Source organism: Vombatus ursinus, unplaced genomic scaffold (genome assembly GCF_900497805.2).
Source record: "Vombatus ursinus unplaced genomic scaffold, bare-nosed wombat genome assembly UNPS02014830.1, whole genome shotgun sequence".
NCBI classification, from domain to species: Eukaryota; Metazoa; Chordata; class Mammalia; order Diprotodontia; family Vombatidae; genus Vombatus; species Vombatus ursinus.
The window spans coordinates 38,003,121-38,020,128 of record NW_020954608.1 but is presented as its reverse complement, the minus strand read 5'-3'; the positions used below and the strand labels follow the sequence as shown (position 1 = coordinate 38,020,128).

The window sequence follows — 17,008 nt, the reverse complement described above, 5'->3', positions numbered from 1 at the left end:
TTCCTTCCTTCCTTCCTTCCTTCCTTCTTTCCTTCTTTCCTTCCTTCCTTCCTTCCCTTCTTTTTGGCTAAGCAATTGGACTTAAGTGACTTGCCCAGGGTCACACAGCTAGCAAGTGTCAAGTATCTGGTCTGAGACTGGATTTGAACTCAGGTCCTCCTGAACTCCAAGGCCAGTGTTCTATCCACTGCTCACCTAGCTGCCCCTCAATCACCGTTTTCTTTAAAATAGAGATTGCAAACTGTACCTCAAGGGTTTGTTGTGAGGATAAAATGAGCTCCTGGATGTAAAACACTTTGTAAATCTTCAAGCTCTGTATTGTGTAAGCAAACCATTATCATTATCAAACAATACAGCCCCTAACCACAAGCAATTTATAGTCTGGGAGTGAGAAAAAGCAAGAAATACACAAATAAGTATAACACACTATAATGTGCTAAGGGAAAGAGATGGCTATAGACAACGTATTAAGAGAAATACTAATATGTAATATGATCATATATAGTTATATAAAATATAAAAAAAATAAAATATAATGGCTAGTAGCAAGCTAAATGTCTGTTTAACTAAAAAACTGTCACCAATGGCCTAAAATAGCAGGGGTGCCGCTGAGACCCCCTCAAGGAGATCATTTAAAGTCAAAAATATTTTCACAATAATACTAAGACATTACTTACCTATTAAAATACTCTTTCCTTTTTCAACTGCATAACTGCATGGGTCCAGATTTGCTTCATATACTTCCACCAAAACAACATATCACAACAGATTGAATGGAGATGCAGATTTGAGAATCCAGCTGTCTTCTATGGAGCCAGGCATTAAAGATATTTGCAAAAATCTGTAAAAGCAGTTTTCTTACTATTTTTTTTTGTTTGGGAAAAATAATTATTTTCCTAAAAATATGTTATGTTAACATGTAATTGATTTATTGTTGTTATTATTAAATTAATTAAGAAATAAGTATCTTAAAAATTTATCAGTTTTAACTTCAAATAGGGTAAATATCAAGAGATATAACTCACATGAACAAAAACTCTTTGGGATCCTCAGTAATTTTATTGAGTCCTGAGATCAAAAAATTTGAGAACTGCTCACCTAAAACAAAGGCATAATTAATAACTAAGAGTAAGTTTAGGTTTAAGTACAGTGTGTTTGTGTTTCACACTCTGGAGCCACAGTCACCCTGAACTTTGATAGAGAACAACTGTGATGAAAGCCCCCATTTGTTTAATTTAAACAAATTAACATCTTACACTGAAGTATAAATAAATAAATAAATAAATATACGTACACACACATATATTGTATACATATATCTCTACATATGTATCTCTCTCTATATATATTCTCTCTATATATGATTCTAGCTAGCCTATTGGAGAGTATCATTAGTTATCACTACTATTCAATTTTTTTCTGCTTTACCCCTAATTGTGAAATCAGAGTAAAAAAGGGGAGAAAAAAGTACATTTTAATTTGTTCATCCTTTTTTATTTCTGCAGAGAAGCTGTTGAAATTGTTATGGACCATCAACAAAGCAGGTAAATCATCAACTATTTTCAAAGTAACTATTAATTATTTCTTTTTTTATACTACTCAGAAATCTGATTTTTAATGCACATCTTGTACATCTTGAATACTTCCTTTTTTTATAGGCTATACATTTACATTCATATTAAACGTATTCTCACATTAGTGATGTTGTAAGTAAAAATTAAAACCAATAGGAGGAACCATCAGAAAGAGGAAGAAAACTCAACAGAAGAGAAGAAAAAAAGTAGCAATTCAACTTCCATAGTTCTTTCTTTGGATGTGGATAGCATTTTCCATCACAAGGCCTCTGGAGATGTCTTAGATCCTTGTATTGAAACTATTAATTATTTCAGTGGAGGAAAAGGAAAGTTATTCCCATGAGTGTGTATGTCGTTTCTATGGCACTACCACTCTTTATTTCTGGAATGTGCAATCATTTCTTTAAGACTACCTTTACTAGAAGATTCTGTTAAGTCCCTTATAAGTAGAAATGGTTTCATTTTGTATCTCCAGTACCTAAAACATAGTAGGCACTTAATAAATGCTTGCTGATTGATTAAATCTGACTCAAAAGTCACATAGCTGATAAAATGTTTAATGCTAAAAAAATTTAATTCATTTCATATTAACTGTTATTCTAATGTTTGCATTTCTGTTGGATAGGAGCATTACTCACTGAACCAATTCACCATTGATGCTTTAGAGGTAGAGACCATAGTTTCACTCTTTATTAAAACTCTTATCTGCCTAGTGATTTATTTTAGTCTTAGATAATTCTGTGGGTCAATGTACTTATTGTTAGGTTAAATATTATTTTGTGATCAATTAATGTATGTGAAAGTGATTGGTAACCTATAATATGTATTTATACACATGTAGGATGTGTATATATGTGTTTACATACATACATATATGAATGTATGTATGTGTCTATGTATGTAAAGGCATCTAGGTGGTACAGTGGATAGAGCACAGGTCCTGGGATCAGGAAGACTTGAGTTCAAATGTTACCTCAGACACTAGCTGTGTGACCCCAGGCAAGTCATTTAATCCTGTTTTTCTCAGTTTCTCTCATAGAGAAGGAAATGGGAAACCACTCTAGTATCTTTGCCAAGAAAACTCCAAATAGGGTCACTAAGAGTGGAGAAGATTGAAAAAATGGCTCAACAACAACAAAATGTATAGAATATGATATTTGTGAAATTAGCATTTAAAACCCTCTTTTAATTTTTTCTATGAAAACTTTCTCTTTCCCCCCCTAGTTTTCCTCCTCACTATGATAGCACAAACTCATGTGGATATTAAACTTTATTTTATTGATCAAATATCATTTTTGCCACTTTACCTCTAGAAATTGTACCCTTCCTAGTGGTTCTGTTTCTGTTGTTGAGATTATAAAGTAAGTAGAGAATATGATCTTCTAAGATTTCTGGGGACTTAAGAAGCCAAAAGGAAAGCTTGATGGGAGATTGCTGAAAGTAGGCTAAATTTTGCATGTAGATGGAAGGTCATTGTACTATTGTCCTTATCCCTGAGAAGGGATTGGGGAGCTCCATGGTGGTGCTGTTCATCGGAGAGCAGCTCTTGCATGTGTTGATATATTGAGAGTTCTGTGTTGATATATTGAGAGTTCTGTGTGCTAGCTCATGGCTTCTGTAACCAAGGATTTAAGAGGATTCAGGCTGATTAGACTTGGTTTCATGATACTAGGTATTGGATTTCTCTTCTAAGACTAATATGAAAGTCTTTTTCATATAGCTTCATGTTTTATCCTATTCTCTTATAGAATGGAAGATGGTAAACAAGTGAAAATGAAGTCCTTCAGGTACATTAATATGTGAGTTGGTCGATGTTTTGGTAATATTTGTTTCTAATGAACAGTCTTTAGTTGATGTTCTTAGAATTAGTCAGAAATAGACTGGGTTCTTGACCTTTGGCTTGGACTTTTTGTTCTTGTTAAGGAAAGAAAAAAGACTGGGCAGAAGTGATTTCCTGTCTCTTGCTGCGCTTCTTGATTACTTTAGATATCATTTCAGCTTAAATAATTGGTACGAATATTTTAAAAATTCCTTTTGAACAGCTCTTTAAACTGTGTTATTATTTAGAATTTATAATGGAAAACAGATCCAGGTTATGTAGCTAGCCCTTAAATATCCTTGGGAAGATGATTGAAATACTCATATAATACCTAAACATTATTTTAGTCAATAGTTTTGACCTTTTCTTCCATCAAACCTTAAACTAATTGTATCATAACTATTAACTGGTAGGACTGAGTCATTTCCATTGTGTTTCCTTTCCATTTTGCCCACTTTCTGATGGAAATGCTAATAAACACCTAAATGGTCCAGAAATAGGCAGTAGGAAAAGCCAAGGCCCTGATAATTCACAAACTAGTTGAGTAATCTTTCTCTGATGAAATCTTCCTTAAATCTTTTTGGTTGACTGCTTCCCATGGATAGTGGACTTCAGACAGAAGCAGATTATGCCAAACTTCCTTCTCAAAGCAATTATATTAGTCCTGCTCTATAAACCTTCTGATGTCCAGCTTCTGGATCCATTTTAGTGTTAAGGCTAATGCATAATCAGAAAGCAAACAGAAAAGTCAATAAACAGCAGCCATGAGGACAATAATGATATTTTAATTCAGAAATTATCTGGTAATAAAGGCTTAGAATTTGAGTGGGATATACTAGTATTGAGAAGCACCATGGTGTGGTGGTACCTGGGAGTGGTTAGAGTGCCCAGCCTGGAGTCAGAAAGACACATATCCCTGAGTTCAAATCTGACCTCAGACACTTACTAACTGTGTGGTCCTGGGCAAGTTGCTTAATCCTGTTTGCCTCAGTTTCCTTATCTGTAAAATGAGCTAGAGAATGAAATGGCAAACCTAGTATCTTTGCCAAGAAAACCCCAAATGGGGTCATGGAGAGTCAGACACAACTGAAAAACTAGTCAACAACAACAACAACATGGCGTGGTGCAGTGAAAATTCACAGTCAAATAGAACTGGGGAACATTAAACAGTACATAAGGATCATTGTTGGCTAAATATTGACTGAGAATATCATATGTTAACATATCTGTGTTCCATTATATTTTTATTTATTTTGTTAAATATTTCCCAAGTACATTTTAATTTAGTTCGGGCAGCATTTGGGAGTGTTGCAGCAGTGGGTATTTGATACCTCTGATGTAGTAGGTGAGAATTAGCCTTGGAGTCAGGAAGACTTGTGTTCAGTCCCTGCCTTGGACATTAACTGTGTGACCAGGGGAAGCTCTCAGTGCCCCACCCACCGTCTAAGACAATGAGTCTCTAATCGATATTGGTAGAAGGCATTCCCACACCACAGGTCCCCTACAGTGATCAAATCACAAGTCTGGAACCCACCTTGAACTTCCATTTCTATCATCATCATCATCTTCATCATCCTCACCATTATCCTCTTCCTATATTTATATAGCACTTACTTTGGGCCAAGTACGCTAAAAGCTTTAGAATTATTATCTTATTTGGTCCTTACAAAAACCCTGAAACTGAGTCAGTCAGAGGTTACGCGACTTGCCCAGGGTCACACAACTAGTAAGTGTCTGAGGAAGAATTTGAACTCAGGACCTCCTGACTCCATGCCCAGCACTACATGACTTCGCTGAGTCATATGGCTGCCCAGCCAATAAACTAGAGGCCATTACTTTCCATTTGAATGTGAACTATTGGCAAATACAGTGAAAAGCCTAAGATACTTGGGAACTAATGTGTAGAGAAGTATGGGAATGGGAAAAAAAAGTAAAAAATAATTTCGTGAGTTATAAAAATCCCAAGGAGTTTTTATCCACAGCCTGGAGTAGTAAGTAGCACTCTGGATTTTCAATCTGGAAGACCTGATTTCAGATCTTTCCCCAGATACTTAGCAGCTGCATGACCCTGAACAGGTCATTCAATCTCTCTGTGCTTCAGTTTCCTCATTTGCAAAACGAGGGAGTTGTATTAAATGGCCCTACTAGTTCTAAATATATGATTCTATGATCCTATTGTCCAAGTATTACAGGAGAAAAGGAAAGGTTAGATAGACATGCTTTCTGGCTTATCCTCGGTCACTAGATTTTTTTTGAATCTTCCACTGAAATGAAATTCATTTTTCTTTTTAGAGAAGCTCATAGTCAGACAGAAAAACGGAGGAGAGATAAAATGAATAACCTAATTGAAGAACTATCTGCTATGATCCCTCAGTGCAATCCCATAGCCCGCAAACTGGATAAACTTACCGTATTGAGAATGGCTGTACAGCATTTAAAGTCCTTAAAAGGTGAGTAGGGAAGTATTTTTTAAAAATTATGTGATAATTTTTTGATCTGAACTAATGATGTCTACTTCACAGTTGTGTTACTGTCTCTAGTTAGTCTGACATATGAATGGGGGAGATGATATGTAAATGGATAGTCATTTTCATGAGTGGAAGGAAAGTAACCATAAAGGGGATGGTTCCAGTGGGTGAGCGAACTGGGAAGGCCTCTACTTAAAGTGGCATTTGATCCGAGTCTTTAAAGGAACCAATGATGTCCAGAAGCAGGAAAATAAAGAGGAAGAAAGGCAGATAAGTGGCTCACTGCTGGGCCTGAATTCGGGAAGACCTGAGTTCAAATCTGGCCTCCGACACTCACTTAACTATGTGACCCTTGGCAAGTCACTTAAACCTGGTTGCCTTAATCCACTGGAGAATGAAATGGCAAATCACTCTAGTATATTTGCCAAGAAAACCCCATACAGGGTCCCAAAGTGTCAGACACAATTGAATGACTGAACAACAACGAAAGTGAAAGAACATTCCAAGCATGGGGGAAAAGCTGAAGGGATGAATGAAAGATAGAGCACCGTATTTGAGTAGACAAGTAGACCAGTATTGCTAGATCCTAGAGTATGGAGAAGAGTAAAATGTGAAGTGTCCAGCTTTCAAAAACCTTAAATGCCAAACAGAGAATTTTATATTTGATCCTAAAGGTAACAGAGAGCTACTGGAATTTATTAGGCAGGGAAGTGGCATGGTCAGGGTTGTGTTTTAGGAAAATAACTTTGGTAGATGTGTAAAAGATGGATTAGAGTGGGGAGATAATCGAAGCAGGGAGGTCAAGTAAAAGACTATTACCATAATAAGGGTGGTGGTTGTGTGAGCATATAGGACATAAACAATCAATGTTGTGAAGGAAGAACCAACAAGATTTGGCAGCTAATTGGATATGGGTGGTAAATGAGAGTGGAGATTGGAGGAGGAAGCTGAGTGACTGGAGGTTTGGTGATGCTCCACATAAGTATGAAGGGGAGGATTTGGGGAGAAATATAATGAGATATGTTGAGTTTCAGGTGCTTATGGGACATCCAGTTTGAATTGTTCAATATGCACTTGGTGATAGAAGACTGGAGCCCAAGAGAGAGAATAGAGGTGGATCTGTCGACCTAGGAATCATCTTTATAGAAATGAAAATTGAACCTATGGGAGGTGAAGAGGGCATAGAGTAAAAAGATAAGAGGACCCAGAATAGAACCCTGAAATACATTAGTGAACATATTCTGGAGGAGACCCAGCAAAGGAGACTGAGAAAGAACAGACAGGTAGGTGGAGGCCCAAGACAGAAGAGTGACAGGAAAACTCAGAAAGGAGAGTATCTAGGAGAAGATGGTCAGCAATGCCCAGTGCTGGAGAGAGATCAGAAGGGATAAGGACTGAGAGCAGGTTCTCAGATTCGGCAATGAAGAGATAAGTGGTAACTTTGGAAGGGGCAGGTTTAGTTACATAATGAGATTGGAAGATAGAGTGAAGTGGGTTTAGAAAAGAGTGGGAGGACATGAAGTGGAGGCATCTAGGATAGAAAGTTTCCTAAAGAAGTCTAGCTGAGGGGGCAGCTAGGTGGTGCAGTGGATAGAGCACCGGCCCTGGAGTCAGGAGGACCTGAGTTCAAATCCGGTCTCAGATCCATAACACTCACTAGCAGTGTGACCTTGGGCAAGTCACTTAACCCCATTACCTAGCCCAAAAAAAAAAAAAAAAAAAAAAGAACGTCTAGCTGAGAAGAGGAGAGATATAGGACAATAGCTAGCAGAGATGGTTGGATCAAGCCAGGGTTTTTTGAGGATGGGGGAGACATGAACGTAATTGTAGGCAGTAGGGAAGGAGCCAGTAGAGAGATAAAGATTGAAGATTAGAGAGAGTGTAGAGATGAAGGTGGGAGCAATCTGTCAGAGAAGATAGGAGGAGAGGGGATCAAGGATTCTTGCAATGGGGTTGTCCTACGCAAGGAGAAGGGTCATTTCTTTATTGGAGGCTAGAGTAAAGATGAAAGTGGGGAGATGTCAGAGGGATGTGAGATAAGGAGGGGAGAAGAAGAGGGAGCTCTTAATAAAGGGCCTCAATTTTTTTTCAGTGAATATAAAGTGAGGTCTTTAGCTGAGAGAGTAGGAGGGGGTGCCTTGGGATACTTGAAGAAAGATAAGAAGGTTTGGAACAGACACTGTGGTGGTGAGTGGGATAGAGAATCGATGAGAGAGGAGTAAAAGGATTGCCATGTTTTTTAAAAAATACTTTTATTTATTTCATTAGATATTTCCTAATTACATTTAAAAAAATTTTAACAATCATTTTTTAAAATTCTGAGTTCCAAATTCTCTCCCTCCCCCACCCCTCGGAAAGGCAAGCAGTATGATATGGATTATACATGTGAATTCCTGCAAAATGTATTTCCATATTAGCCATGTTGCAAAAGAAAACACACACACACACACATACAAACACACACACACACACACATACACACACACACACATACACATACACACACATAAACAAGAAAAATAAAGTGAAAAAAGTATGCTTCAATCTGCATCCAGAGTTCATCAGTTTTCCCTCTGGAGGTGGATAGAATTTTTCATCATGGGTAAAGGATTGCCTTGTTGACATGAGGGTCCAGTTGAGTTTATATAACATAACTTTATAGTAGACCTAATCAGCATGGATTTGTGACTTCCCTCAGCTTTGTTCAGCAGCATGTGAATGAGAGTAAAGGTGGTAGATAGTAGAAGTAATCCAAGGTTGAGATTTGGCAAGGCATGATCAGCAATAGGACAAGGGGCAAAGAATTAGAGTAGAGGATAGTGTAGACTGAACTGGTTCCCCAGTGGGTCTAGGTAAGGAAGAGAAGAGAGTGTAACCAGTGAGGGGATAATATCCTGGGAAAGTATTGAGGTGTGGAGGGAGGTACACAGGTGGTTAATTACCAGAGGCTCTGAAACCAGGTCTTCTCATTCCAGATTCAGTGCAGTTTCTATAGCACTATGCTGTCCATGAGAGACCTGTTAAAGTAGCTCTCATAGTCTAAATAGCTGACCTTTGTATGTGTGCTGTATCCTAAAATATATAGTAGGACAGAGATTCTATAGGTCAAATGGGAGAGGAAAAGGTCCTGATGCTCCTGGTGATGGCGGTGGAATGGTTAGTGGCAGGAGTTATCTGGGGAGCCTTCTTTTGGGGGAGTTTTCTGGGACCCAATTTTTAATCAGTCTGTTGTGTAATAGATTACTTGATCTTTTGACATCAGTGAAGGTTGCCATGAAGTTTACATAACATTTTTGTTAAGCTTTGATCTCAGTAACAAATCAATCATAACATCTTAATGTTGGAAACAAAATACCATCAAGTCAAATCCCCCTATGTGAAACCCCCTTACAACATTCCTGACAGTCAACCATTCAGTCTCTGCTTGAAGGTCTCCAGTTGCATGGAACTTACGATTGCCAGGAAGTTAATTTTTATATTGAGCCAAAATATACCTGTCTCTAGCTTTTGCTTGGTTCAGTTCAATTCAAATGCCCTCTGGGACCAAATACAATAAGTCAATCTTTCTTACATATGGCAATTTCTAAAAAAAAAAAAAATTCTTTTTCTTCTTAAGTCTTCTTAAGACTTCTTTTGTCAAAGTTAAACATCCCTGGTTCCTTTTAATGACCCTGACATTAAAACCTGAACTCAACTCAGATGTGACCTCCTCCACAAAGCATACCCTGATTCTTGGATTATTAATGAGTTTCCCCTTTTGGACCTCACTTAGCACTTTGTTTTGTCATTCCCTAATGTACTTAAAATGTAAGAGCTATCTATGTTGATGTCTTATTCCCCATTAGTCTGTACTCTTCATGAAGGCAAGGACAATGCTATGTATACAATAGGTACTTAATAAATGTTTGTTGAACTGAACTCAGTCCTTCAAAGAAAGTCAAATACTATTAGAAAGACTTAAAAAAAAGCTGTTGCAAAAAAAAATCAAGGAAAGGTTAGGCCCTGACAAACAAGAATATTCAGAGTTGTGGTCTCAATTATCATTTGCTTTAATCAAATTTTCTATTATTTCTTTATATCTTCTCCAACAGATTACTCCCACCTTCAGCTGATCATGTCCTAGGGCATAAAAACCTCAAATTCATAATAGCAGAAATATCAAACACATCATTTACAACCACAATGCAATGAAAATTATATTCAATAATGGACCTTTGAGTAAAGGACTAAATTTAATTGGAAAGTCAATAACAATTATAATAAATCAAAGGATCGGTAGGTCAAAGAACAAATCATAGAAATAACAGAAAGCAAGGGGAGCTAGAAGGCAGAAAACTCAATTCAAATTCTACGGTAATTTCTTTACCCATCTCCTTTCTTTCCCTTGTCCTGTAAATACTTGTTGACTGTCAAACTCTAAGCTCTTGATTTTAGCTGAGGTTCCTAGGTGTTTTCATTTTGGGGTTTCTTTCCAGAGATGACTAGTGGATTCTTTCTATTTTCACTTTGCTTTGCTAGAAATCCCCTGAGATCCCTCCCAGCTCTAAATCTGTGATGTTACATTGCTTATGTTATGTTCGGGAGTAGGAGGTAATTTGTTTTTACTTGGAGCATCACAGTCCTGAAAACAGTGTCCACTTCCATGGCCCTGCTTCCCTTTGTGAAATTTTGAACACAGGAAAATTGTGTATCCAGTCTGTGCTACTTTATTTACCCAGTCAGCCAAACAATATTAGAAATAAAGCTGCTGAGAAATATAATTTTATTGTATTTATATTGAACAAGGAAATGAACGAACATTTATTAAGCACCTATTATGTGCCAGACTTTAACTTCAAATAAATAAATTTTCTTTGCATATAAAGAATTTGCTGTGTTTGCACATGCATTAAAAAATACGTAGTTCCTTCTGTCCGTTAATTTGTCATTTGAAAGGAAATAAATAAAGAATCCTCACAAAATAGAAAGAAAAAAAGGATGACTTCAATAAGGCAGCTAGATGGCCCAATTCGTGAAGAGTTGGCCTTGAAGTTAGTAAAGACCTGAGTTCAAATCCTGACCCAGATATTTACTAGCTTTGTAATCCTGGACAAATCAATTAACCTCTTTCAACCTCAATTTCTTCATCTGCAAAATGAGGTAGTTAGACTTGAAGGCCTATAAAGTCCCTTCCAGCTCTAAATCTATGATCTTTTAAGGACTCCACTGGTAAAAATGAAACTTCCAGGTCTCATCCTTAAGTAAATCATTTGACTGTATTTTTGTTGCTGTTCAGTTGTTATCAGTCATGCCCAACTCTTCATGACACCATTTGAGGTTTTCTTGGCAAAGATACCGGGGGGAGAGGGGACTTGCCATTTCCTTCTCCAGCTCATTTTACAGATGAGGAAACTGAGGCAAACAGGATTAAGTGACCTGCCCAGAGTCACAGAGCTAGTTAGCATCTGAGATCAGATTTCAACTCAGGAAGATGAGTCTTCCTGACTCCCGGCCCTGCATTCTATCTACTGAACAACCTAGCTGCCCCAATTTGACTGTACACTCTTACCCTAAAAGGTAAGTCTCATATCTCATACAATCACAGTTCCAGAGTAAGTCTTTTATATTTCCTTCACTTCACATTAGGGGGGAAAAAAACAGGTTTGCCTCAAGGAGCAGAATTCCTTTCACCAGCTTCCACTGTGAGTCCTATACATAGTTGACTATGAGCTTTATGACAATGTTTTAAAAAAGATTTCTGGAAATCAATGTATATTTCATCCTAGAATGTGTTTTCAGGACCTCTTTATGTTTGCTTCTTATTTTTAGGCTCTACCAGTTCTTATGCAGGAGATAATTATAAGCCTACATTTATACAGGATGATGAGCTGAGACATTTAATCCTCAAGGTAAGTCAAGACATATATTTCTTCCATTCTTGTTCTTATTTGCCTTTCCTTTTTGTTTGACTTGGGGGATGGAGATCTTTAACTTGCTTCCTCTTTGGAACAATGAGCCCTGTCGTTTGCCCATAGTATATGAATTTCAACATTAACAAGGTAGGGAAGGAGTATGAGTGGACAAGACTAGGTAAATTGGTACGGTTAAGGTAGTTTGTGACTGTTCTTCCTTTATCATTAGCCCAGCATTCCACCTAAGGGCTATGGTTCTTTCATGCTTCCTCCTAAACCCCGATTCCACCAGCTGTTCTGATGCCCAGAGATCTTTTCTGCATAGAAACATTTTGCAAACATTAAAGAAATATATGTACATGCATGCATGCATACATACATACATGGGCAGCCAGTTGGCACAGTAGATAAGAGTGCTGGGCTTGGAATCAGGACTTATCTTCCTGAGTTCAAATCTGGCCTCAGACACTTCCTAACTGTGTGACCCTGGGCAAGTCACTTAACCCTGCTTGCCTCAGTTCCTCATCTGTAAAATGAGCTGGAGAAAGAAATGGCAAACCACTCTAGTATCTTTGCCAAGAAAATCCCAAAATGAGGTCTGAAGAGTCGGATATGACTGAAATGACTGAACAACAACAACAATATGTCTATTATTAATTTTTAAATTATTATTTTTTTATCCCCATGTCTATTCCCTCAAAATTCCCTCATCTATATTCTCTTCTTTCTTTCTCTATACCTAATCTCTGATTAAGTGATTGTCAGCAAATGGCTTGGAACTGTCATCTTCACTTCCTATGTTTGAGCTTTAGGTTCACCTTTCTCCCTCAAAACTTGATCCTATCTATGATTAGGGAATGGTAGCATCACCACCCGGGTCATGTGTGTTGGTAGTTGTTTTGGCCTATGTGGTCTGAGCTACCAGTTTTAAGCTATGATGATAGATGAGGGATTCGCCTACTTTTCTAGCTCCTTTTATACTAAAAAGTTATTATTGAAGCTATTAAACATAATTGAAACTATTAAACATAAACCATATTCCCTACTGAACCTTCAAATATACACATAGAATATTTAAAGGAAAAATATAATATTATTTGGTACTATTTTCACTAGTTCTTGCTTTTCCTTTCATACACTAATATCATGCTGATCTTGTTTACTAAATTCCATTAGGCTTTCCAATTTATGCTGAATCTCTTTCTAGTTAGAAAGTATTGGCTATGTGGGAATTTTATAATAAAATGTTGTTGTCCGATTATTTCAGTTGTATCTGACTCTTTGTGACCCTATTTGGGTTTTTCTTGGCAAAGATACTGGAGTGGTTTGCCATTTCCTTCTCCAGCTCATTTTACAGATGAGGGAACTGAGGCAAACAGGGTTAAGTGACTTGCACAGGGTCACACAGCTAGTAAGTATCTGAGGTCGGATTTGAACTCAGGAAGATCAGTCTTCCTGACTTCAGTCCTGGCACTCTATCCACTGTGCCGTTTAGTTGCTTCAGGGTAACTTGCCCAGGGTCACAGCTAGTAAGTGACTAGGTTCAGATTTGAACTGATTCCAGACCTGGTGCTCTATCCACTGCACCACCTAGCTGCTTATAATAAAATTCTAAGATGCTTTATGTGATGGTAATCACTTTCTATTTGCTTCAGTGAGGGGGAAGAGGAAATGCAGGGTATTTTAATGGAATTTAGATTTTCAGGTTAAATTTCAAGAGGTTCAACTCACCCCTCACAGTGGGAGCCTGCAATCAGAATACATTGTCCATAGACAGTGGTAGGTATTTTGTTCATGTGGTCCGAACAACCAAGGTCAAGTTACAAGTGTTGTTAATTGAATGACTGGCAAACTTTTCTAAACCCTTTTAAAATAAAAATGTGATCCCCAAGTGTATGTCACTGATACATTGAAATACATAGAGATCTCGTAAGGATAATTGTTATGAAAAGAAATATGATAACTTTTAAGACCAGAGAATTGTATTCCATGTCTGAACTTTCTTTCTAGTTCAAAAGCATGAGTTTGTACTTAGATTTAACTTAAGGATATTATATACCGTGGTTATCTTTTACTTAAATTTTTTACTTAAATTTATTTAATTTTTCTTAGGATGCAAATTAAATGAAGACTTATTCTATAGGCCACAATAGTTTCTTCAAAATCAAACCTTTCAAAATATGAAAAAGAATCACTTACAACATTATTATTATTATTATTATTATTATTATCATAGGTTGCAGATGGGTTCTTATTTGTTGTTGGATGTGATCGAGGAAAAATTCTGTTTGTCTCTAAATCAGTCTCCAAAACACTCAATTATGATCAGGTATGTCACACTGCTATTCAAAAACTTAGGGTAGTTTAGTTCTAACTTTTTTGAACAAATATATTGTATCTAAGTAACTTCTTTCTATTCATTAATGTCAAAATTCCAAAAGTAGTGTTCCTATTGAGAAAGTTTACAATATAATCTTGCATGATACTGTTTCAAAATATGCCCTTGAGTAAAATACTGTGATAATGACAGTGGCTTCATTCCTAAAGGACTAATGAATGCCCTTTGGGTTACTTTGCTTCCTAAGAAACTGTGGTATTGAAAAACAGGAATACCAAATCCCCTGAAGGGGTTTCATTTATTTGAATTCTCACTGTTTGAAGTTATTATATGAAAGATGGTAATTGGTTCCAATTCAATGGAATATGTAGTGCAGATTCAAATAATGTAACTCTAAGGGAATTAATTATTTGCACTAATCAGAATCGATACTGGTATAGATCTGTGATCTCTTCTACTTGGGTACTTCCTCCTACAGTATAGATAATAATCTATCCACAATCCACTCACAACTTTTCATCCCGTACAATTCTCATCCATGTTTTCAGATAAATTGTCCACACGGGATCCACTCAGAGTATAGGGAGCCTTCTTCCAGGTCTCCCCCTTTTTTTTCATTCTGAGCTTGCTAAACACCAACAAATAAGAGAATTTCCAAATACAGAGAACAGAGAAAAACAGGATTATTCATGAATCACAAATCTCCATCATATATAGCTAAGTTTCTAAAGTAGATAATACATTCCACATGTTAGTTTCAGAGTTGTCCTGTTTGTCCAGATTTCCTTCTGAACTTCCTTCTATGTTGTTCAAATTTTTTTTTCACTGAGTCTCTTATCATTCTTTGTTTTTGCGTTATTATTTTCCCCTTTACATCTACTCCTCCCGTCCAATTTTTCTCAATAACAAATAAGCAGAGTTAAGCAAAACAAATCGAAACATTAGCTATGTCCAAGAACATATATTTCATTCTTCACCTCTCGTTCTATCACCTCTCTATTATCACCTGTTAGTCTTCTAGGTCTCTTGACATTTAGGTTTTGATTTAGCACACTGGATAGCCATGAGTTATCCCTCACTCTCTTTACATGATAAGCCCATGTCCTTTTTGGATTACAAACATTTCTGTAATAATGTCTTTTATGCTATGTCCTTCTGCTCAATTCCTCTTCAGTAACGTATTGTAATCTACTCACACCAACTGTATTAATTTCCATTGCCTTTTGATTAGCCTACAACTTTAATTCTTTCTAAAATTCAGTATTCTTTCCACTCTATCACAAAGGCACAGAAAGTTAGGACTTAGGTAATTGGAGAAGAGAGATGTTCCAGGAAGGGAGAACAGTATACAAACAACAAAGAGTCGTCAGAGAAATCATTGTGGGTGGAAGTGGTTGGGAAAGGAAGTGGAAATAAGATGAGTAGGAATTAAAGAAATAGAGATGATGAAATAAGAGCTTTCCAGGTTTCAGAAATAGTATAAGCCAAAGGTACGCAAGAAGGAATCACGTGGTACACTCAAAGGACAGCTGGGTTGTTATTTTGGTCATAGATTTGGCATGGTTTTATCCATCTCTTTGTTCTTTACTGGAATTACTTTGTTCTTTACTAGAATTATAAATTACTTTATAGAATCACTGCTATCTTTGTCTGCCACATTTTCATTTACAATACTTTACTTCTTTTCTGGGCTAAATGACTTTAAGATATTTCCTAGTGTGATTAGAATGCAAATGTATGGATTTGGAAATGTATGGTACTAAATTGAATTTATCAGTTCTATTGACTGTTGGCAGAGGAGTGGGCAGGAGAATGGGGGGGACTTGAGAGAGAATGTAGAGGAAGTGAATAATATTTACCCCAACATAAAAGGGATTAGTTTAAGTTTACACTGCATCATGAAAATTCTTTGTTTATTATGAACTTCAACAAAAGTAACCACATTTATTTTGTGTATCTGGGAGGGAAAGTGGGAGTAGGATTTATTATGCTGCTTTGAAATGAACAATCTATCTTACAATTAGGCAAGTTTGACTGGACAAAGCTTATTTGACTACTTACATCCAAAAGATGTTGCTAAAGTAAAGGAACAGCTTTCTTCTTCTGATATTTCACCAAGAGAGAAGCTGATAGATGCCAAAAGTAAGTGTTACTATGATCACTGTTTTAAAAGACTATGATTAGTTGTTAAAAAGTTGAGATCAAGCATTCATACATTTCAGTACCGACATATTCAAAGTTGCATACGTAGTTAGGCTATTTAAATCTATAAACAATCTTTTAAAAGTCATATCAAAAAGTACTTCATTTTGCACAACAAAGTGATATTTTTGCTTTCAAATATTTTCCCTGTAAGATGAAAAGACATTGTTCAAGAATCAGAGTCCTGTTCTTCTGTCATACTCAGCAAGCATCATTGATCTGTGGCATTCTTATACTCAGTTACCAAAATGTGATGATTTACTCACCCAGAGCCACACAGCTTTAAGTAGTAAACGTCATCAGACTTTGGATCATGTAATATTCATGTCTTTGTAACATAAGAATATGAAAAGAATTAATAGTAGAGAGCTGACCTCAGAGTCATAAAGACTTGAATTTGAGTTCCACTTTTGACACGTCCTAGCTGTGTGACCCTTGGCAAGTCACCTAACCTCTCAATTCCCCAGGAAACTCTCTAACAATCTAAGATGTGGAGAAGCTGCCAGTCTGCATTGGTAGGGTAGAGGAAGTTTCTCATTGGAAGATCCTGATACCAATGATATCATGGGTGGGGGGTGGGGAGAAAGACAGACAGAGACAGAGAGACAGAGACAGAAAGAGACAGAAAAAGACAGAGACAGAGAGAGACAGAGACAGAGAGAAAGGGGAAGAGAGAGAGAGAGAGAGAGAGAGAGAGAGAGAGAGAGAGAGAGAGA

At 36.9% G+C, this 17,008-nt stretch overlaps 1 protein-coding gene across 2 annotated transcripts in view; it reads left to right on the top strand.

The window, feature by feature from the left end:
* The window catches only part of ARNTL2 (aryl hydrocarbon receptor nuclear translocator like 2), an 88,460-nt gene that overhangs the window by 27,121 nt on the left and 44,331 nt on the right, over positions 1-17,008 (top strand). Inside the window, exons 2-7 of one of the 2 annotated variants that reach the window (XM_027838678.1) lie at positions 1,506-1,544; positions 3,323-3,361; positions 5,686-5,843; positions 11,670-11,749; positions 13,989-14,081; positions 16,115-16,232. In XM_027838678.1, the coding sequence (XP_027694479.1) occupies positions 1,525-1,544; positions 3,323-3,361; positions 5,686-5,843; positions 11,670-11,749; positions 13,989-14,081; positions 16,115-16,232 (508 nt within the window). In that variant the 5' untranslated portion in view covers positions 1,506-1,524. Of the gene's footprint in view, positions 1-1,505; positions 1,545-3,322; positions 3,374-5,685; positions 5,844-11,669; positions 11,750-13,988; positions 14,082-16,114; positions 16,233-17,008 lie in introns of both variants that reach the window. The other variant, XM_027838677.1, reaches the window with a different exon arrangement.